At 42.9% G+C, this 23,709-nt stretch overlaps 2 protein-coding genes across 3 annotated transcripts in view; both read left to right on the top strand.

The window, feature by feature from the left end:
- The window catches only part of Atp13a4 (ATPase 13A4), a 118,506-nt gene extending 115,852 nt beyond the window's left edge, over nucleotides 1-2,654 (top strand). Inside the window, exon 30 of one of the 2 annotated variants that reach the window (XM_055625155.1) lies at nucleotides 253-2,654. In XM_055625155.1, coding sequence (XP_055481130.1) covers nucleotides 253-453 — 201 coding nt within the window. In that variant the 3' untranslated portion in view covers nucleotides 454-2,654. The remainder of the gene's footprint in view (nucleotides 1-252) is intronic. The other variant, XM_055625156.1, reaches the window with a different exon arrangement.
- A 15,031-nt stretch (nucleotides 2,655-17,685) lies between these two features.
- Atp13a5 (ATPase 13A5) overlaps nucleotides 17,686-23,709 on the top strand; it is a 138,499-nt gene continuing 132,475 nt past the window's right edge. The window contains exon 1 of the mRNA XM_055625220.1: nucleotides 17,686-17,760. Coding sequence (XP_055481195.1) covers nucleotides 17,686-17,760 — 75 coding nt within the window. The remainder of the gene's footprint in view (nucleotides 17,761-23,709) is intronic.

The following is a 23,709-nucleotide window of genomic DNA, read 5'->3' as shown; positions in this document are numbered from 1 at the left end:
CAGATGTGAGATTCCCAAGGACAATCTTCGAGGTAGGCTGCTTCCAGCTTAACTTCCAGGCTTTTGAAAGTACCTTCTTCCAACTGAGTTTAAGAAGGAAAGTTTGAGAATCTAGCCACAAAACCACTTAATATTTGCTTAGGTCCCAGAATTTTGTTAAGCTGAATCTAAGCAAAACCAAAACACTGTCTGATTATGATCTATGGAATTAGGTAACTCGAATCACAAAATTGTTTATCTTTTATCTTACAGGAGGCCATTATTGAAAATCGAGCTTTGTGGATAGCAGTTAAGAGATGTTTTGGCTATCAATCAAAAAGCCAGTACCAGATATGGCAGAGGAACTTGGCAAACGATTCAAGCTGGCCCCCACTCAACCAAACCTCCTACTCTGACATGCAAGGGGTGTCCTACAGCAACCCTGTGTTTGAGAGCAATGAGGAGCAACTCTAAATGAAAGCAATATCTAAACTGTTATCAAAATGAAGATTTAGAAGGACCTGTTTCAGGGATGTTAGAGCAAGTTGGTTCTTACAACTATCAGCTGGAGTTCGGGGAATAAGCTACCAACTCATGGTGACAAGTTAAAGTCTATTTGCTCAGATGGAGCCTATGGGGAACAGTGTCCCCAGAAGATGGCTTTCCTCCTGGCTTCTGCCACATTGGTGACGCCTGTTCTAACCAAGAATGGAACAAGTGTGGCAATGGGCCCAAAGACTGGCAGATATCCGAAGGAAAATATATCATCTTAGAATAATTCTTTCTCAGAAAAATAAAAATAAAGTGAGGGAAGGTGACACGGTGTGTATTCCTAGAGTTATAATACATTAAGTATCAGTTTTGAATTGCCACTTGATGAAGAACTAACACAAGAGAAGTGTCTTGTAATCTCCCCTACCAGGTTTCAAATTCACTGCCTTCCTTCTACTGCCCTTTCTCTGTCTATCTGCTACAATGACGCACACCCTTCACCTAAGTGCCTTAACACACTAGAGCTCTTCTCTTGCTTCAGAACTCTGGAACAGCTGTCTCCAGGGTGGTGATCGCTTCAGGGTGACCACTCTGCCATCGAAACTCAGAGACTCTGTGCTCACCAGAGGAGGGCAAGGAAACACTGGAGAAAACATGGGGGTGGGTGTCACTGCTTCAAGCTCAATACAGCACCTCTGTCCACTCCTACTCTCATCCCATTACCAGAGATTTGGCCCAGGAGCTGAGGAGTGTTGTCTCCCGTATCTAAAGTAAGACCTGTGGCTAACTAGGTCTCCTGATTAGAAGGACCTCACACTTGTTTAAGACTGTGTTGTTTCTATTTTGTAAATTTTTGGGCTATAGTTCCCCTACTTTCAGGCCCCATAATGATATATTTGTTTCTCTTTTAATTTAGATGCAAGGTAGAGGAAAACCAAAGATCATACGTATTGATTGCTCCCCTGACTATATGAATGCACTTATGTTTTAGGGGTTCCTCATCTTACTTGTACCCTGCTCTGCTGTTTTGGGGATGTTCCTTGTGTGTTCTTCATTGTCTTTTGTCCTTGATCTAAATCCTTACACAACTGTGCATTTCTTGCTTAAGACGGACCTGCTTCTAGAAAAAAAATTCTCTTATTTTACCCCCTTGGACAGCTGGATTATATTGGATTGTCCCAGTATAGGAAACATCCAGGTTTTTCTCAGGTCTATGGGCAGCACCGAGCTTTAAGCCAATGTCTACACATAGATTTAATTTAAGAATTATTTTATACCATATATTTTTATCTTTTTCCCCTTCCCAAACTCCTCTCAGATCTTCCTTACTTCTGGACCCATCCAACTTTTGTTCTCTCTCTTTCTCTTTCAAACAAGCAAACAAACAAACAAAAAATCAAAAGGAACAAACAAGAAGCCCAAACAAAACAAAAAGCCTACAGACAAACGCAAAATCATATTTTGGCTAGGAAGAACACACCATTACTTTCAGCATTAGGGAGACGGAAGCATGCAGATTTCTGTGAGTTCAGGGTCAGCTTAGTACTTACAGCACACTTAGAATTTTAAAGTAAAACAAAATTTCTACTATGAACGTTGTGGAACAGCCACTAGAGAAGTCTGCTTGGACATGGGTTTGAGCCAACAGAAGGTCTTTGTTAACTGGCTACCTTCTCCACTCGTATGGCAGCTCTTGACAGTATTTCTAAAATTGACAGCTTTTCTCATGTTCCACAAAGAAAAGGCTTTGGACGAGTGCCCCTGGAGGAGGTCTACAGTGAAATCACGAAGAACAACACTGTCAAGGGCTTTTCCTGCAACTAACTGGTTAAGTTTATATAGTTCTAAGATTCCACAGGAAGGGCTTAGCATCCCCACCATACAAGTGATGAGAGGAAGACACAGGCCTCATACAGCTCTCCTAAATAAGCCACACACTGCTGCTAAGCAGCTCTCAATTGATAAGCAGACCCCAGTAGGGCAGGGTGTTCTGTGTGACATCATTGACAGGTGGACAGTGGGTTTCTTATTTGCAGATTAAAACAAGTCTCCAAGTAATAACACACTTGTGTTCAAATGCATGGCAGGCATACTGCCAGGCCCAGACTATCTATCTATCTATCTATCTATCTATCTATCTATCTATCTATCTATCTATCTATCTATCTAATAAAAGCAAACAATAAGCATCTGTTTGACTTTCTGAACTTTGAGTTGTTCTTGCCTTGGTCCCCAGAGGTTCCATTGACACAAATTTACAAATGGCCAGCTTGGAGCTGGGTAAGAAGCTGGCTGCTTCTCCATTAGCTATCGGCTATTAAAAGCCATTGTCAAAGGGACTCAATTTGAAGACTGTATTTAGGGTATCTTAGAAGCACTGAATAAAAAAGGAAGATAAGGTCAGTGTGGGGAGAGGAGAGTTGTGGACATGGAGAGCTGCACTGAAGTGCTTAAAGAGTTATCACCCAAGGGAAGGATGTGTCAGTGCTGAGCAGGCAGATGAAACAGAGGGGATGAAGAATACATTGGAGACAGCTCCAGGATAATAATGACTACCGCCCTCAGGGCCCGCACACAGCCTGCACTTCATGACATCGGAGTGAGGAGAGAAGGAATTCTAGTTATCAGCGAGCTTCAAGATCTCTTGCAGGCCTGGCATCCTCGATGCCTCTTCCTGATGTTGTGATGTCCACTGAGCAGGAAAACTAGGATGTGTACTGTGCGTGGGGGTGTGTGTGGCGGGGAGTGGAAGGATGTAAATCAACATGGTCAAGTGCCCTGGATAAGACTGTGGCACTTCCTGCCACTGATACACTTTCCTGACCAAGACATGGAGGAAACAGAGATTTGGTCACATGATATAAATCATTCAAGGGATCTCCTGTACCTGCAGGGAACCGAGTAGACTGGGTTCTCCTGCCCTCATACACAGAGGTCTAAGAGGAACGTGTGTTCCATGTTGCTCTCGTGTGCTGGCAGAAGCATGCATACGCAGGCTCAGTCATGTGGTGATGGGAAAGTGATAACTAACTCAGGCCGTTGCATTTAGTGTGTGCCATAATAAATAAATCTGTAAGGAAGAGGCAAGTAAAGCCTATAACGACGTTTTGCTAAAGACTCTCTCTCTTTTCCTCTCTCTCAACTTTCATTCTTCCTAATGAATAGGTGTGGTCCATTCCAATAGTATCAAATGGACATCACATCCATCACAAAATCCTGAGTAGTCCTAAAGTCACAGAGGTGATTGCTTCTTGCTTTATACAGAGGATGCAAGATTATCTTGTTATTCTCCTGTTTAAACATCATAACCATCTTTGGAGAAAAACCAGGTAAAGTCTACTGTCTTCCTCCTTTCAGGGAGGTGTCAGGCACTCAGAGTCTCAAGGATACGGCCAAGGACACACAGCCAGGGGTAGAAGGATGGACTCAGACACAGCTCTTCTATCAGTAGGCTCCCCTGATGTGTGCCTCTTTAATGTTTTTTTTTCTAGATGAAGAGTTTGTAGTACTGAAAAGCAAGCGCTATGGCAGCTATCCAATGCAGTTGCCGCCACGAGTAGTTTCCTTCAGGAAGAGGTTTTAGTTTCTCACAGATGTTCTCCTGAACTTCACCATCAGTCACAGAAAAGGTCAGCTCCCGCAGCTGAGAGTAAAGTCATAACTGCTGCACTGTGAGCACGCTTTATGTGGTCAGATGAAGCTGTGGTTTCTGACTTTAGCCTCTGCCAGCAGAAACTGACATTTCTGCCAGAGTTTGTTCAGCCTCTCCTTTGCAGAGCTTTTCAGGGTTGTATAGATTCTCCTCCGGCTTTGAACTATGCTCACTTTGTGTGCAGGAAAAAAATGTCTCAAAGTTGCTGCTGTGCAACATTCTGTCTGCCCCTTGGTTTCCATCACGCTGTCCAAATGACCTTCTAAATGTGATCAATAGAAAGATTTTCTTTAAAATTAAACAGGCTTGCAAATAGCAAACGGAGAGAACAAACTTTGCTAGAGTTGCAGTCAGAGCCTTTGGAGTGAGCCTCCTGGCCTCCCTCAGCACAGCCTGCCTGGCATTCGCAGTGGGGGTCTAAAAGATCATTGTCTCTCATAGTATCAGGAGTTTAAATGCATGGCCCCTAGTTGATGCTCTTGGGGGAGGCTTATGATGTGTGGTCTTACTGGGCTTTGAGAATTTGAAGACCTGTGCCATTTCTAGTTTGCTGTCTCTGCTTCCTGCTTGGGATGCAAGCTGTGAGCTCTCAGCATCCAATTCCTGCTGCCCTGCCTGCCACTGCATGCCACACTTCCCTGCCATGGTGGACCCATCCCTCTGGAGACTTAAGCCTTAACCCTTCCTTCAATATGTTGCCTTAGGCGTGGTGTTTTTTGTTTGTTTTTGTTTACCACAGCAACAGAACAGATACATTGTCCCAGGAAGAGTGTGTTTGCTCTCCTCTGTCTTGAATTTTCTTGTCCAACCTCCCAGGCCCAGAGCTGTTCCTTCTGCATGTTTCAGCACATACCACATCTCACAAGAACTCTTTCTTGGTCATTTTATCTGATGGTGCCTTGGTCCACAAATTTGGTTTGTTTTCTATACCAAACATGTATAGCCCTTAGGTGACTGAGATGCAAAGAGAGCCTATTTCAGGAGCACTTCATTAGAAAATCAACAAGCTAGGTCTAAAATCCAGGTCTTACGGCTTCTACATCAAGATTCTTTATAGTGTTCATTACTAGCCATATGCTGCTGATCAAACAGCTGATCCACTGGCAAAGAGGATGCAACTCATTGCTGGCCTTTGTCCACGCTTGAATATAATGTCCTCCAGAAGCCATCTAGACTCTCAGCTCTGTTTCTGTGTCTCTTCTTCCTTTCCTATTTTCCTCTCTCCTTCCCTCACTCTCTCTTTCCCTCCTTCCCTTCCCTCCCTTCCCTTGTAGTGTTGGCTCCATGGAATGTCTGATGGCTGTGCTATGATAAGGCGATACAAATGCTGATCAAGACAGTGTTGGAATTGCGGTTGTCAGTAAGAGAGCCTTTCCCCTGCAGTGTGCACTAAGCAGCTGAGAGAGCACCACTCATACCGTATTATAAACCTGAATGGACATCCGGGAGTTTTTGGCTGCACGTGGAAACGGGAGAGCTATGAAGAGTACCACCTATGCCTCCTCCATGGAGGCTTTATTGAGGCACTGCCTTGTGTGCAGGACTTCTCTCTCTACCAGGGTTTTAGCCAAGTCCTGAACATGTTTTAAAGAATTAATTAATGAATTAATCCACTTCATACATCCTGATCATAGCCCCCCCTCCTCTCCTTCTGGTCCCACCCTTCCTCCCTCTTCCCCCTACCCCCATACTCCTACCCAACTGCATCAAGTCAAGTCATGACCGAACACATTCTCTTCCCCAGTGTCCTGGTTAGGCAGTCCTGTCAAGGGGAAGTGATCAAATAGGAGGCAACAGAGTCCATGTCAGAGATAGCTCCTGCTCCCCTTATTAGGGGACCAACATGAAGCCTGAGTTGCCTATCTGCTCTGTATGGGGACCTCGGTCCAATTCATGCCTGGTTTCTGGTTGGTGCTTAGCCAAGCTATGACACTATTAATGATATTCTGCTATGCTTACAGACTGGAGCCTAGCATGGCCACTCTCTGTGTGGCTACACCTAGCAATGGCTCAAAACAGATGCTGAGACTCACAGCCAGACATTGGACAAAGCATTGGGATTCTTGTGGGAAAGTGGGGTGTAGGGAATGATAGAAGGACCTGGAGGGGATAGTAGCTCCACCAACAGAGCCAACTAACCATGGCCTAGAAGAGCTTGCAGAGACTGCAATACAAGAACACCTTAATGTTTTCCTGACTGAGAGCACTCTTCTTTCTTATTCCTATTTTTTGCCAATTTTGCTGTCTAAATCTGATGATGCTGTGTCCATGGTGAGAAATGCTTAGTGATCTGCATTATCCACCATGTGAAGTGCACATTCCTTCCTAAGGAATCCAAGGTCCTTTGCCCTACCCCCACTACAGTCTCATTTCAGATTTTCCCCCTTCTTGAACTTTCTCTTGCAGTAAACTCAACATTCTCTTTCCAGAACAGTCCTCACTTTCCCACCTTAACACCCTGGCTCATACTGTATCCAGGGCATCAACAGTTCTTACTCTCATTGCGACACAACCAAGTGCCACCTAGTTCTTCATATCTGATTACAGTGGTGCCTGGTCTGCTAAGCCTGGAGTGGGGTGTCCTTGTGTCGGCACACTGGTCACATGCCACACAATAGCCTTCCCATCTTGTACAGCTTTACCTTTCGACCTTGCATGTTCACTTTATGGTGTCTCAACTTCTGCTCCTCCCACCCAAGCTCAGCTTTGACTGGAGAGTACATTCTTTGAGGATAGGGATCAAGCCAGCATGGTGTCTTCTGTCTTCTCAGCCCCTAGCGAGGGGTCACGCTTGAGAAGCAGCTGTGGCATGATTGAGTAAAAAGTATAATCTGGGATATTCTGCCAATTTATTTTTCCTCTTTTGTCCATGAACACCTGTTTTCTATCCAGTACACAGAAGCTGAAGCCAAACAATAGCACTGTAAATGAAATCAGCCATAAAGGCAAAGTACGAAGTTTATAATGTTGTGCCTAATATACTTGGCTTTCCATTTATGTAATGAGGGTGTGGAAGTGTGATATAGAACTGGAAGAGGCAAGTGACTACCACAGAGACTATCTTAGTATGTATAAGACACATGGTTTTTAATAAGGATGCAAAGACTCTCATACAAAAATACTCAACCCAAAGAAATAGTTGGAGCAAACAAGCTTATTTAAAAGCCATTAAAGAATGAGCCAACATTGAAGGGCAGAAGGGCAGGTATTTTCATTTTATTCTCTGATTTCACCTTACTTTGAGGAAATTTTATAGATGTCAAAGGAAGATAAAGCCATGATTAAACACACACACACACACAGGTGACAGACATACAGGAAGAGAGAGAGAAAGGATGAACGTAAGATTTATTCTATGGATTGTGGTCTGCAGATCAGAATGTAATAAAAGCAGAGTGGAGGGAACTTAGTGCCTTCTGTCACCTGGTGCAGAAAGCTGAAAGAGGTCAAATTCAACACACATGTCATAGAGTTTCAGGATCCCTGTCAATCAATGTCAGGGTCAGGCAAAAAACTAACAAATACTTGACAAGTGGATGGTGATTGTGATCGTGTCCAGTTGATGACAATGACCCAACACCTTCAGCAGAAGCTGGGGGAGGGGAACCATGCTGCACTCAGGAGCACCGCATCCCACATCCCATATCCCATGTAAGGGGATTCTGTCATATACCATGACCCAACGAGGATATGGAGCAGAGGTTTCTGTGGTCTTGTTTTGGACCATATTGGCAGATTTATGGGGTCCCAGGATTGTGAAATACGATGCGAAGAAGGAAACGTCCATAAAAGGTGAGTGCTAACAAAGCGAAGGTCCACAGAAGCACACACAGAGGGTGAGTTCTCTGAGGAAGAGGCAGTGAGCAGCAAGGCCACACTGGGCCTGGAGTTCTCAGGGGCTGACTGCACAGGGGGTGGTGGTTCTGCGGTTGGCTGAAACTTAAAACTGAGACAGCTTTCTCTTGCTCTGGCCAAAGCCTAACCCCGAGGGTTGGTGAAAAGTAAATAACACAAAGAATTCAGGCACATGGCATGCCTAATTGGAAACCAGTTCGATCTGAGGACAGTTTTGCAGGCTTGAGGTCTCCCTCAGTGGATCAACCAGGGCGAGGCATACTTGGAAACATCAGATCTTTATATTGTCCCAGAAACCTCATCTTCTCGCCAGGAGCAGGGAAATTCACAAGTGGTTGGGCGACACTAGGTGAGTCAGGGTAGCAGGATTCTGGGGCACTGGCACCTGATATGTCACTGGAAATCATCTAAAAAAAAAATCCCCTTTGAGTAACAACTTAAGGAATTTAAAGTATATAAAAAAAAAATTAGACAGGCCTGACTTTAAATTTAGGTTTGTTTTTTTTTTCTGATTTGTAATTTTGATCAAATTGGTCACTAACTCTCTGTTGCAGTTTTTTTGGCTATTGACACTGGGACAATCACTCCATTTATATTTACAGAACAACAACAACAAAGTAATCAAAGAAGACCAAATACAGCACAATTTATTTTCTTTCATCTCTCAGGCTAAAAGGAATCTTCCAAACTTTTGCTCTGGTCCATCAAATAGCCATTTAACCTGCTGTGTGAATCAATAAAAGAGTAAATGAAAGAATGTTTAAGTGAAGAATGAATGAATTGACTAACGCATTACAAACGTGTATATAGCTGAATGCACACAATTTTCTGTTATTGAAAATGGAAACCTCCAGGTTTTTCTAGCTGTTTAAAGTCACTATTTTAAAAACCTAGTCTGGTCATCCTCATTTAAAACAAAATTTAGTGACCTGCCAGTTTTTATTTCCATAACCAACTTCTAGCACTTCAAAATAGTTATTATTTTCTAGAGTTCATTTTTCAGGCCCTCCCCTCCCATCATCTGAAGAACCATTTTCTAAACTGGCCCTTTCTGGGTCTTTCCAAGTGCACAGATGTCCTGTGAGATGCAGAGATATGGGCAAAGAACACAGCCTTACTTGGCATATTTTTAGGCCATGTAAACATGGCCTCTTTGCTCCCACACCATGAGCCAGCTCCTTCACTCCAGGGAAGAGTTTACAGCAACCCGCAAGCTTGTTTTTGGAACATGGTTCTCAAACTTAACCCAACATGAAAATCCCCAAGGAGCTTGTTAGAAATAAATTCCTGGCCCAGCCTCAAACACAGTTGGGGTCCCTGTGCTGCATCCTGCAGAGCTGTGTCTTCATCAGGCTCACCAGGTGAATCTGAGGACTCAAATTCAGGGACTTAAGGCTAAAAGGATAACTAAATGGTTTCCTTTAAATGTGCATTAGCCCCCACAGAGACTTGCTTACAATTTTCTCTGCCAATTTCCTATGCTTTGAAAGAGCATTGGGGATGTATCTCCATAGGAAATGCTGTTTTTCATCGTGCACTCTATACTTTAAGGCAGCCACAGGAGAGGACAAGTTGACAAGTTTCTCTACGATAGGTTAGTCTGTTTATCCCCACACCTTGCCACAGAACACAGAGTATGTGTCCTTGACCAGAGGATCTACTAGTGAGTTCTGTGGGAAAGTGTTGCCAAAGCAGCAGAAACACGGAGGAGGGACCCAATACTTAACATTCGTTCTTCCGAAAAATTTAGAAATAATGCAAATGTTCCCTTCAGAGAAAGAATGTTTCTTTCTAACCCGTCCTTAGGCATGACTACTTTAAGGAAGTATTCATCATTCTGAGCAGGTTAGGTTACTTGCAAACAAATGGTTAGTAAGAAATCAGTTTGTATTGGGATAGTAATGTTGAGGTCTATATTTCCAGGACAGATCTTGAGTCTTAGTCATGGCCAGTGAGCCTTTGCAGCCACATATCTCATTCCAGCTATTTTCTTACTGGGGTTTTTGGCAATTGGAAAATGCCTTTGTTCTTTATGTAAGAGCAATATCAATTTCACCCTTCTGTTCCACAACATCCATTCATCTCTAACTACGGGTGTTTTGGGTAGTAGCAGCATGAACAGACAGATGAGTTTAGCATTTACCCAAGTAAGGGGTTGAGAGCTAAGCATCTTTTGGGCCATATCAGACTCAGGTTGGTGACTTACATGACAAGGGCAGTTAACAGTCGTCAGTCAGTCTTATTGGCACTTCCTGTTCTCTTTAGACAAGCCACAGCCATATAATTGGCAGTTGGAGTAGAATTGTTCTTGTGGCTAGTCATACTGAAAGCCATTCAGAATAAGTAAATAAAACAGACATTCTGTTCCTGTGCAGCTGAATACACAGAGGAGGAAAGAATGTGGCATGCTTAGAGCAGGGCTGACGGTGCTCAATACATTTCTAGCAGTGAAAAAAGATATTGAATTCCCGTATGACTATCCTAACTGCTTCACCAAAAGGCGTGGTTAAGTTATATACACCATAGTTTCGTGGGGAGATTTAAATTAGGGAGAGAAGAAACTGGATACTTTAGAAGTGGGAGAGACTAAGAGTCAAGAAAGAGAGTAGAACAGAATCTGCCTGTATGCTAGGTAGTTTTCTTCCCCCAAAGAGAGAGCAGATTAATGGTGTCAACATAGATGTTGAGGTGGACACATTAGACACACTCCACTCTTTTCAGAAGTTGGAGTCCTAAGAAGCTTGTCGAGTTATCTGCAAGGAAGTGTCCAGAGGAGAAGCTGATAGCCTGCTAGGCAGTGAGAGAGGCCTAACACTGGATATATAAAGAACCCAGAAAACAGAACTGGCTCCATAAGAGGGGAAATCAATTAATACTTATTTGCTGACTAAAGAGTCAGTGGCTTTAAAATTCCAAACAGAAGTAATAAGATGAGAAGAACCACTTCAATGATGCACAGTAGATTAACAGTATCTGCCGAGTGCAGAGACTCATTTTATAATGAAAACCAAGCATAGCACAGGATTTAATCCAAGTTCTGGTCCTTGACTCTCTGGAGAGCCATAAAGAGATAAGTCAGCTACCCAAGCCATGCGTTTGCCCCTGTGGAGGAAGCAGGATGAGCAGCCATACCCAGAATAGGTACAGAAATGAGAGCCCCAGAGAAAACCCTGGTGGAAGAGGGAGGGAGCCTTCCCCTCCTGGGTCAGGAGTCAGCAGTGAGTGAAGAAGTGGAATACTGTTTCCCCTTCACTTCTTCCACTGTAATTAGCAGACCCTGTGCTTCCTCATTTTCTACTAGGAGCTACAAATATTTCAACGATCAGCCACTTTCAAACACAAAAACTTTGGAAAGAAATTCCAAACCAGACTTTACAAAAGGAAGATAACTCAAAGGAGACAGCTAAGCAATGTACAATGCATACGCCAGTGTTTTACACACACACACACACACACACACACACACACACACACACACACGCGCACACACACGCACACACACACACACAGACACACACACACACACGCACGCACGCACGCACGCACGCGCACACCCACACACACACAGACACACACTACCGAAAATTCAAGCCAGGATCTAGCAATGAGAGAGGAGCTTGTCAAAGCTCCTTTGTAAAGGAGGTCAAAAGGGTGGCCTCAGTGGCATGTGATTTGGATTTGGGTAGCACTAGTGTAGCACTCCAGAGGAATGGAAGTCAGAATGTGGAAGAGGCCCTGAACTCAGGTTTCTATTCGAGCTCTATTCACAATAGCCAGGAGGTGAAATCGACCGCGGCGCTCAACAGGTGAGTTAATATAAAATGTATATTGTACAACAGAGTATTATCCAGCCACCTAAAGGCTGAGATTCTGTCATTAGCTGGAACATGGCTAGATGGGAGATTGTTAGATTAAGCAAAATGAGGCAAGCATGGAGAGGCAAAGAGCCTCTCACATATGAAAGTTGATCTCAGAGAGCCAGCAAAGAAAAGTATCAAAGCACAAAAAGGGTGTGTGTGTGTGTGTGGTGGTGGGAGATGAGTAGAGATGTGCAGTTTGGGTAGAGGAATAACTTTTAACTTTCTCTAACACAACAGGACAATGGGGGTTGACAAAAGTTAAGTGCATGTTTCAAAATACATTGTAGAGAAGATCGTGTCCTTAGCAGATGTACGTGATAGATGCCCGAAGTGAAAGATAATGCCAGTTACCCTGTCTGATTTTTCCACCTGTGTTGAAATGCCTCACTCTGTTCCATACATATGTATGATGATGAATTAAGAGTGAAAATAGTTTGAGTTCAGGAGTGCAGTTCAAGAAACCTGAGGTCAAGGGCAAGGCTGTGCCTCACTCATCTCCGGACCTTATTTTGAGACAAGGATAGAACTTTCCATGTTACAGTTTTCACGTGGAAAACTGGAACCAAGGGCAGTGGAAGAGGTTGTTACCTGCTGTTGTCTGAGCTAGGGTTTCTATTGCTGTGAACAGACACCATGACCATAACAACTCTCAGAAGGAAAAACATAGTTTCAGAGGTTTAGTCCATTATCACCATGGTAGGACAGGGCTGCATGCAGGCACACATGGTGCCAGAGAAGAAGCTGAGAGTTCTACATCTTGATCCACAGGCAGCAGGAAAAGACTGAGCCACTAGGCCTGGCTGCAGCTTCTGAGACCTCAGAGTCTACCCCCAAACCCACTATGTCCAACAAGGCCTCACCTCCTAATAGTGCCACTCCCCAGAGGCCAGTCAAACATTCAACACATGAGTCTCTGGAGGCCATTCCTACTCAAACTACACTTGCTATGCTTCCTCCAATGGATGCGTTTGGTGAGCATGCAAGATTCAATTCCTTAATAGCACAACCCAGATGTCCATCCTCTGGCTCCAACTGAGTGGTCTACATTTTCCCTCAAAGCTCATCTTTAAAGGTAATAAAAGCACAAAAGGAAGGCCATATCATGAGATGTGATATTTTTGTATGATTAGTGTAAAATTCAGTTCGGGACTGAAATGCATTACTAAACTTTAATATTATCTTTGAAATTGTTTCCAAATTTCTCTCTCTCTCTCTCTCTCTCTCTCTCTCTCTCTCTCTCTCTCGTGTGTGTGTGTGTGTGTGTGTAGAAGTCGGAGAAACACAGTTGGGAATCTGCTCTCTTCTCCCACCATGTGGAATCCAGGGGTTGAACTCAGGTTGTCTGGCTTGGCAGTAAGGGCCTTTAAAACCTGAACCATCCTCTGCCCTATTTTTATTTTATTTTTTAAATCAGACAATAGATTATGAAAAGAAAATGTTTCATTCATGTGATGATTTAGTAACTACCCAGGTTTTACCTTTGGTAGGAATTATATTTTCATTAAAATCAGTTGCTTCAATGTTATTGTTGATTACAATAAACTTTTTTCTCCTTTTGTAAAAACACCTTTAGCATAGTCAGAAAGAATAAATTACTTCTTTTTGCATGGCAACGTTTAAGAACTTCTCTCAACTGCCATAATCATATATACAAAATCCAATAAAAGATAGCATTTAGTATGTCTATTTTATGTCTAGTCATTGCTGTTACTCATTTTGGTGCTCCAGTTGAATTATTTGTTGCATCAACGAGGGCAGTGGAATTACCTTTTATTGGCATCAAAATAAACTGTCTTCACCTCGCTCCCAGGGTCCGGGTCCCATGTGAGCATGGCCCTCAGCACACTGCCTTTTCTTAGGTCTCAACTTCCACATATTGATGCTTGATAGTCATTTGACATATAACCTTCTGTGCATGCACAGCCAAGTGGGCAGTGCCCATTTAAGAGTCTTTAAACAGGCCCTTAAGGCCTCTGCAAGTTCATTCCTGACCATCTTATTTTAAAAATGCCACTCCATTGGCCCCTTGTCTCACCCTCTCCTGACATCTTCCTCCTTCTCTACCCTCATCAGCATGCTGTGTTCACAACCCAGCTTTATTCCTTTAATGGACATATGATTGTTTACCAAACTCTAGACCCAACCTATCTATTTGTTCAATCTGCTGTTCCTTTGCCACTGAAATGCCAGAGTCACAGAGACAGCGATTTTTATCTTCATTATATTTATATATACAGGTATACAATAAAGATAAATATATACATGTAAATGATAAAGATAAATACATATTTGTATTTAAAGAAATGACTCTATTCTATTGTATCTGTAGAGAATGTGTAGGTCTTTGTGGTCCAGTTAGGATTTTAGGATCGAAATATAAAGGAATGGTTGGCGTGCCTATGAACAGAGTAACTGGACATTGGAGTCTATGTTTTGGCTATGTACCAACGTTCACATGCCTTCTTTACCCACGTGAGTGTTATGAAGAGCTCATAGGTCATTCAATGAGATACCATAACCTCTCAATTCCCTGTCATTTGCTATGGGGACTCTTGAATTTCTGTTCCTCCTTGCTTTTGTAAGCCTTCAATCCTCCCTCACTTCTGCCTTTCACATTAGTCCTTCCACTGTGGTGTCATTTTGCTCTTTTCTGTACTGCGAGTCTCTATTCGGGCTGACCAGATCTCCGAGACTCGCTGCTAGGTGGTCACCAAGTCCATGTCTTCCTGGCATTCACCTGGCTCATAGTTAAAGTTCGCTTTGCAGGGAAGTATGGTCTGAGATATGGCTCATCTTTTGGCCTAAGCACTGGTCTTAGGCCAAACCTTAACTCGCTGTCCTCCATGGATCCACCCTAAGGTGTACCTACCATAAGGGTGTAGCTCTAAGAATTTACATATTGAGGATTGTGGTGTCAAGTATGGAAAGCACCAACATGCTAAAAACTGCCACTGCCTGTTTTAATTCAACCATTATCCCTACGTAGGCAACTCAACAGTATGAGAAGCAGAGTGTTCTAGTAAGGCTGTCATGTTAAGTACAAACAATAACAAAAGTGTTTTGAGATCTAGATCAGGCATTCAAATCTGGTTTCCCTTTAGACTGAGATGTCGGTGTTGAGAAACTTGTCTTTGCCAAGGAGAGCATAAGGTGTGATTCTAACCTGCTGTACCTTCCCCACCCTTTTCACCGAGTAAGACTCATGAACCAGAGCTGGTGACTCTCTCTTTCCTGTTGGTCATACAATCCTTGGGCTTGGAACACAACATCCTCACATGCAGTTTCTTTCTTTCTTTTTTTTTTAAATTAATTACAGTTCATTCACTTTGTATCCCAGCTATAGCCCCCTCCCTCATCCCCTCCCAATCCCACCCTCTTCCCCTCTTCTTCTATGCCCCTCCCCCAGTCCAATGATAGGGTAGGTCCTCCTCCCCTTCCATCTGACCTTAGTCTATCAGGTCTCATCAGGACTGTCTGCATTGTCTTCCTCTGTGGCCTGGTAAGGCTGCTCCCCTCTCAGGGGGCGGTGATCCAAGAGCCAGCCCATGAGTTCAAGTCAGAGATGGTCCCTATTCCTATTATTGGGGAACCCTCTTGGACACTGAGCTGCCATGGGCTACTTCTGTGCAGCAGTTCTAAGTTATCTCCCTGCATGGTCCTGTTTGGAGTATCAGTCTCAGAAAAGACCCCTTGGCCCAGAATTTTTGGTTCTGTTGCTCTCCTTGTGGAGCTCCTGTTCCCTCCAGGTCTTTCTAGCTCCCCCTTTTTTCATAAGATTACCTGCACTCTGCAAAAAGTTTGGCTATAAATCTCAGCATATGTTTTGATACCTTGCTACGTAGAGTCTTTCAGAGGCCCTCTCTGGTAGGCTCCTGTCCTGTTCCCTGTTTTCTCCCTCTTCTGATGTCCATCTAGTTTGCCTTTCTGAATGAAGATTAAGCATCTTACCAGGGTCCTCCTTCTTGATTAGCTTCTTTAGGTGCACAGATTTTAGTATGATTATTCTATATTATATGTCTAATATCCTCTTATAAGTGAGTATATACCATGTGTCTTTCTGCTTCTGGGATACCTCACTCAGGATGATTTTTTCTAGATCCCACCTGTGCCTGCAAATTTCATGATTTCTTTGTTTTTAATTGCCGAGTAGTATTCCATTGTGTAAATGTACCACGATTTCTGTAGTCATTCCTCCACTGAGGGACATCTGGATTGTTTCCAGCTTCTGGCTATTACAAATAAAGCTGCTACATGCACTTTCAAAGGAGGGGAAAAAAAGAAAGAAAACAATACCAGGACCATTTGCCCCTCAGATGCCCTTGTTGTCAGTTTAGAATGGAGTCCTAGGGTCCACTTTATACAAGTCATGACTCCCTGGTTCATTTCACTTTTGTCATCTCACCCAGATACAAAGCTGATATTACTTTAGCAAGAAGTGTGAGTGGGCTTGCAGGTGAAAGGTAAGGAGCAGCCTTGTGCGCTTCTCACCAGGGCTGACCAGAACGCCATACTCAAATCTGAGCTTGACTTAATGTTGGTCTGTAATCTGGAGGCCACCATTAGTTTTCTGGACAAGGGGCACCTGAGTTGCTTTGCTGGCACAAAAAGCTATAACCCTGAGTGTTTTCTCTTCAGTGATCTCTTCCAGGGTTGGGAATCACATTGATCTGTCCTGAATGTCAAGGACGACGCATGAGCGCATTCGAGAAACAGGTGATGATTTTAATGAATGGAAAGAAGAGTACTCCTTAATGCTTTTCAGCATAGTCAACTTCCTTCCACAGACAAAGGGACAAGGATCCCCTCAGTGGACTGGAGGTAATAAACCACCAGGAAAATGGCACAACTTTGGTGTGTATGTGTGTATGTAGCTACAAATTAATCAGTGAACCCAAGAATGGGTCCATTTTCTTACCCCTTTTGAAAAAAAGCATCAAATTCAGGTGTGGGAAATTCAGGTTATCTCCTCAATATTCATTTTTCTTACTCTCCCTCTCTTCTAGTTTTGTAAACTGCAGAATCAAGTTATTCCATAGTTCATTTTCCGAAGCCTCTCTCGTTGATTAGCGCTATGATTGCTATGAAGATGATTACCTGTCTCTCACTGGAGGTGGCAGGAGTTACACTTGGCCTTTTGCAAACATCATCATGAGCCCTCACATCAACCCTATAATTATCATTGACATTTTACATGTCAGAAACCAGAGATTCAGATTATAAGTGATTTTTTCCAGGATCATCAGTAGAGCCGGGATTAGAACTCCGTTTTTTGTTTTCGTTTTTCAGATTCTAGAACGAGCCCTGCAATCTCTTCCTCCAGTTTCCACCAGCGCTCTCACCGGGCTCCCAGCTTCTCGAAACTCTACAGGCCCCCACAGCTCTCGTAAGGCAGACAGGACTCTATATAGCCTTATGTTTTTAGTGCGGTGGCCTTTCCCGTTTTTTTGGTGGGGACTTTCGGGGGCTGCATCTAAAAGTACTTTGCAGCGCAACAACTTTCTCCTCCCTCTCATCATTTCTTCAGTCTGGCAATTGCTTTCAAGCGCAACAGCTTCCCCTCCCGCCCCATCATCCCTTCAGTCTGGAGGCACTTCAGATGTAGCTTAGTAAATAAACATTAGGAAGAAAAAAAACACACACACACACACACATCAAGCAGATAAATGAACAGACCAATCCCGTGGCCAAGGAGAAGCTCTCCCCCTCTCTCCTTTGTTGTTCTGACGGGCAAGGTGCCAGCGGGTTTTGTAAGCACCTGAGAACAGCAATGACAAGGAGAGCCTGAGTCACAGAGGCACAGGTGGCTTTGGCATCTTCCCCGACACAGTGGTCAGAAAGAACCCACACATGCCGCTCCTGATGGAGAAGACTAAGAAGGATGGGCATCAGGCTTTGCTCAACGAAGGAGAGGAGAATGAGCTGGTGAGAGTCTTTCCATGTTTTCTTCCAGTGGGCAAGGGTTGTTTGCAGGTACGGTAGAAGCAGTGGTGCTGGTTCTAGGACCCAGAACAGTTTGGGTCTGTCTACCTTGTGCGCGCCCGCGCACGCGAGGGGGTGTGGAAGGCAGTGTGTTGCTGCAGGGACTGTACAATTTGTTGTTCTGGATGGTGGAGTCCGTGAGAGGTGGACCATGCGAAGTTTCCTAGACACTTTGCAGAGTCATGGGAGTACATTTCCTCACTGCTGCCTTTCGAGTTTTCTCCTGAGTCACCATGCTGTTGGACGAACTGGAGAAAATGGAAACTCTCTTTTCTTATTTTTCTCCTGCTGGTTGTCTGCAGAGCCGGGGTTATGGTGCTCTGGGCTTAAGCCCACAATTTATTGAGCTCAAGGGAGGTACGAGGCAGCAAAATGAAGGAATGACGCTTTATAGTCTTAGACTTTAGCACATCGCATTTTCCTCCTTCGTTTCTGCTTGCTTCTTTCCTATTGACCCTTCTTCTATATTCATGTAAATCTTAAAAAATAGCCACTAAGAATTTGCAAGCTCTATAGTGCCCATTTGATGCTGCGCAGTTTATGATTTCAGTTAATCCTTACAACCCAGTACTGACAGAACTAATCCTATCTCATAGAAAAGAAATCTGAGACCAAGGAAGTTAGGTAACTCATCCAAGGTCATTACACAGGCTGGAGATCCAGCCCTATTCCTTGACTCTTTATACCCCGGCCTGTCCACTCTCCAGCAGTGTCTCTGCTAGAGACAATGTGAATAGGAAATGAGAAAAGGAGAGACAGTTGGGGAAGGCACAGCAGAGCAAACAGAGGCTGAAAGGAACCCAGAATCTTGGTTCATACATCAGAAAGATGTTTCCCATTTCGCTTCAGTCCTCAGGAAATCTTTACCTGTAGCTCCACTATTCTTGTCACCTTAATGGCAATAGGTGATTACACCTACAGCTATGCTGTGCAATAAGACGGCTACTTTATGTATTTTTGAGTGCTAGGAAAGTTGCTGATTCAAACTGAAAGGCCCTCTATGTGTAAAAGATATGTGAGACTTAGAATTTAGTTAAAATACCCTGTTAATACATTCTGACTTGGTTAGGGATTGAAATAATATTTTAGGTAGATTGAGTTGGATAGAATCTATTATACAAATTAATTCTGTGGTAGATTCAGTTGGATAGAATCTATTACACAGATTAATTCTATGGGCTTCTTTTTACTTCTTATTGGGGCTTCTGGGAAATTAAAAGCTACAAATGTAGTCCACTTGTATGCATCATTGTATCTCACTGGACTTAGCGATGACATAGAGCCTTAGAATCTATTTACCCCTGGTCACCGCTGCATGATCTGATTTTTTTTTTTTTTTTTTTTGCATGGAGATGAGCAGCCCTGAAGGCTTCATATTGCTCTTTTTGTTTCTTAATTATGTGTTGCATTTGGTGTTTTAGCTCTCCCATTTACAAGGGCAATCAAAGGGCTGAGTAATGGGCCAGGTGCTAGGGTTTCCTTTGTTTTTATGCTTGATCAAATATTTGTAGAGCAGTTACTGGAAACCCCTATTGGGACTATTCTTGGGAATAACGGTGTTCTGGTAACCTTATGCTGTCAGGGCATTCTGGGAGGAAGGCTGGCAGACAGCACAGAGGCAAACCTTACACCAGCTCATTGGGTAACTGTGTGAGGCGACCAGGAATCTGTGACTCAACTCCAGGCATTGCTGTCCTGCAGTCAACTTCGCAGTCTTGTCAGACTTGCAGAGCTCAAAGGAAAGACAGAAAGTTGGAGCTTTTAGTCAGATAGTCGAGTGGCCTGCTTATACACCGTGGAGGTGAATTTCCTGAAAAACAACCAATAGAACAGCATAAACCTGGGTCTGGCTCAGTGTCCACCTTGCGGCTGCAAAATAAGTGACATTTATGCTGTCTCCTCACTTGCCTTGCCTTTTCTGAAGGTTCTCCGGGGCCTAGTTTGACTTCTGCTTATATTACTGCGACGGTATGAGAGAATTCGAGGTGTAAAGTAGACACTGTTAGATCAAATAGTAAATCCCTTCAATCAAACACTCGGGGAGAATTTTAAGCAGATGGAGAAGGCCTGTGAATTATTCAGGGCAGTCCGGGGCTGTTCTGCTGAGCTCAGCATAGGCTGACCGTGTGGTATCAGCTCGGAGAGCCCGGTGCTGTCCTCATGCTCGCCTCCCACTCTCGGGCCAGAATCCACTAAGGCGGAGCAACTGAACCCTCGCTGTCCACTCACAGCTCCAGGTGGTATGGATGCCCATCTTACCTGCACAGTGCCTGGGAGGACAGACAGCCTAACTTTATAGGCTCCCCCTGACCTTCCCAACCTATCCCCTCTACTTCCCGCCTTCCTCACTATAACCCCAGCCCCAATTGGATCTTTCCCGTTCATTTTCTTCTTCTTAAATTTGAGCCTTGTCCGGGCCGCTTCTCCCAGCCTCACCATTCACGGCCAGATACTTCTCTCTTGTCAGTTTTCTTGAAGGACCCACAGTTTCGCTGATAGTCGTAAAGAGCCTTCATAACACAGACCCTCAGACCACGTATCACAAACGCCCGGGAGATGAGCTTGGTCTCAGACTGACTTGGACTTAGAATCTGGTCATTAGATCCATTATCGAGCCAGAGTCATTTGTCGCTGCCACCTTGGTTTGAGAGATACGAGGTGAAAAATGCATGGATGCAGGCAGGTAAAAGCGGGCCCCAGAGTCTGGACGGCACGACACTCCCTTCTGAGCCTTTGTGATGGCATCACCGTGTTTCTATTCCCAAACATAGGGAACCATGGAATCTTTTTTTCTTTGTTGGTGTGTGTATGTGTACGTACATGTGTTTGTGTGTGACTGTATGCACAGATTCCCTCCGGAGTTTTCTTTTATTGAGCCTCAATAAGAAAAGTGAGGTTGTTCAATGAACGACATAAATTTTGTTTTTTTTTTTTATGTGTAAGAAATTTAATTCATTAAGCCTCTTTACACAAAGGTGAGCATATTTCTAAGTGTGAACTTAGTGTTATTAAAATCCGTGAGGGTAAATCTTACAAAAATACCCCAAATGGGATAAATTTGCTCATCTCTGATTGTTTTTTTTTTTTTTTTTTTTTTTCCTACTTGGTTGTTGAACTACAAATTTAAAATGGTTAGAATTTTCTTTTTAAAAGTGACGCATTAAACTTACATACACCAAGACATAGGAAGGAGAAACAATGCACAAAAGACATAAAATCCATTGCTTTGGACAGAAACTCATAACCCACCAAAATAGTACAATCCTTCACAATCCATTGCTAAACCTGATTGTACGCATTCCCCACCACCACTCCCGCTGCCGGGCTGTCGTCAGTGAGAGCTAAATACAGCAAAGGCCCAGTCTTCTCATTTTTAAAACAGCCTGATTTGAGACCACAGCTAAAGTGGGGGGGTAGACGGTGTTGCGCATGCTCAACGCAAATGGCGCGTTGCCATCTGTCTCTCAAAGCAGCAGCAACAACAAAAAGGCCCAGCGCTGAATAATGGAAAATGCTATGACAAAGAAGGGGTTCATTTACAGTTGGGTTAAGGTATGCAAAAGAGATGCAGGCAGATAGGTGAGACTGTGTTTAAGTTTGTTTCCTATTCCTCTGATGAAAACTTGGGAAACAGTAAGTGCTCGAGTGCCACCATCATGAAAAATAAAAGTAATACATGAAGAGTTGCTATGAAAAATCAGACGTGAGTACAGACATCATTGCACAGCACGTCATACATGTCTAACACCCCACTGAAAGACATCCTTCCATTCTCTCAAAAGACACCGAGAGGATCAATATTGAAAAGCACATATTCAAATGTAAAAGGTACTATTACTGGTTTTTTATTGGTACCTGCCAATATCTTTAACAATGTGGATGAGAAGACACTTATCAACCTTCAAGTGACACCTGCCTGTGAGGGATAGATAATATCCGTGATAGACTCAAATTTAAAATATTCTTTAGGCTGAATTTTGGGAGGGATGCTATCGATACACTGTAACAGACATTGGTGATTTTAAATGACTAGTAACATACCAGGTGAGGCATGGCAGAGATGTGGTCTGGGTAGCTAGGTATAAAATAGTAGTCAGAGTGTTTGACTTTCTTATAAGTGAATTTTAGTTATGAGTGTATATAGTCATAAAAAATTAATCTCTGGAAATCTTAAGAGCAATTCATTTGACAGAATAGAAAAAATAAAAAGGGTTCTGCTTAACTTGTGCTTTTAAAGAAAAATTCCAGGAAGTCATTTTTAGTGGTAAAAAAAAATTAAGAACTTCTAATTCTATACTTTGTCTTGTCTCAAGTGGTTAAGTTCAGTAAGTGGCACTAGAAAACCAAGCTGCTAAGCACAGCCAGGACTGCAGCCCTCTAAAGCATACAGTAGATTCCCACTTGTCAAACGTGTGTAGGGTCATTGTCTTCCTCTTAGCAAAGAATTGAAACCAAATAATTTCCTAGGCTACCTTTCTGCTCAGTGACACTCTTATTTTCCAAGTGGCCTGTCAGAGAGCAGCTGGTGTTGTCCCCTGGCCTTAACGTAGGACAAACACTGGTTCTCAAAGCTGTCCCTGGTAGTCAGGCATCTCGTTATCTTATGGTCCACACTCACTGCTCTCTCCTGTTTGTCTCAGCAACCAAGGGTCCCTGGTTGTAGCATCATTTTCATGAAAATCGCTCAAATACATTGTAGAACTGGTTGGTTTTGGTGATGCCCATAATAGGTTAGCATCATTATTATTATTATTTAGTTTTTTTGTTTTGACTGGTGTTGCTACTGACCAATGGGTGCCTCTTAATCTAGAAACAAAGCACAAGGGAGAGTATAGTAGGTTGAACAACTTAACAGCTGTTTAACATCATCAAAATTCAGCTTATTTTATCTACAAACAGAATAATTTATAAATACGAGCAATATTTATTTTAAATAACCATTAAAACCAATTTCAAAGGTTATTATGAAAATTAAATAACAGCTAAGTAAATAACCAAGAAAGCTTTTACATAAGCAAAGGCAATCCAAGGCCTCCTCTTCTAGGTATGGTGGCTCATGCCTGTAATTGCAGGAGGAAAAGCCAAAGGGTCACTGAAAGTTCGGTGTCAGTCTGGTCCACTTTGTAAGTTCCAGGCCAGACAGGGCAAAACTCTGAATCAAAAACTCCAAAAATAAGTAAATATTCAAATATACGGTAAATAACTGACTAGTTACTAGTTAGTTATAGTCAGTAAATATACAAACCTAAATAAAACAAAGACTCCCGCTTTCTACATAAAGTCTTGTCCACTGAATAGATACAGGATATGATTTGTGAAGATTATGATTTGTGGTATTCAGTGGTAATATACATTACTACATGTAGCCAAATTGGAATAAAGGGTTTGTGAACAAAGATCATACAAATGTGATCCATTGAATGTGCATAATATTATCTTAACATTTAAGAGAACTTTGGTACTTTGGCAGAGGTAGAAAAAAAGAACAGAGTTTTAGGAATGACTCCCCTCAAACATGGAAATGAATATGTGGCATCCAGACAGATGAATAAATGGGGAATTGTTAATAAATAGAAAGGCGATACTGGGATTGTTGCTGGAAAGTAAAAGATAAAATTTAATGAATTCTGTCCTCATAGAGTTAAACAGATAATCTGAGTTTCTTGGTCTTGGATTCAAGTGACTAAAGTTTGGTGTCTGCACAGAAAAAAAGCTAACTTACTCCGAGGTGATTATAAAATTCTTGTCCATGAAATAGGTGGACACGTAGAGTGCAGGGAATCATATGAAAGAAGGGAAGTTAGTATGATATGGAAAGGATAGGAGCTCTACAAGGACCAAACATATCTGGGCACAGGGTCTTTTCTGAGACTGACACTCAACCAAGGATAG

Source organism: Psammomys obesus, unplaced genomic scaffold, assembly GCF_907164565.1.
Source record: "Psammomys obesus unplaced genomic scaffold, mPsaObe1.curated_primary_1811, whole genome shotgun sequence".
Classification (NCBI taxonomy): Eukaryota; Metazoa; Chordata; class Mammalia; order Rodentia; family Muridae; genus Psammomys; species Psammomys obesus.
This window is presented reverse-complemented; position numbering and strand designations above follow the sequence as displayed.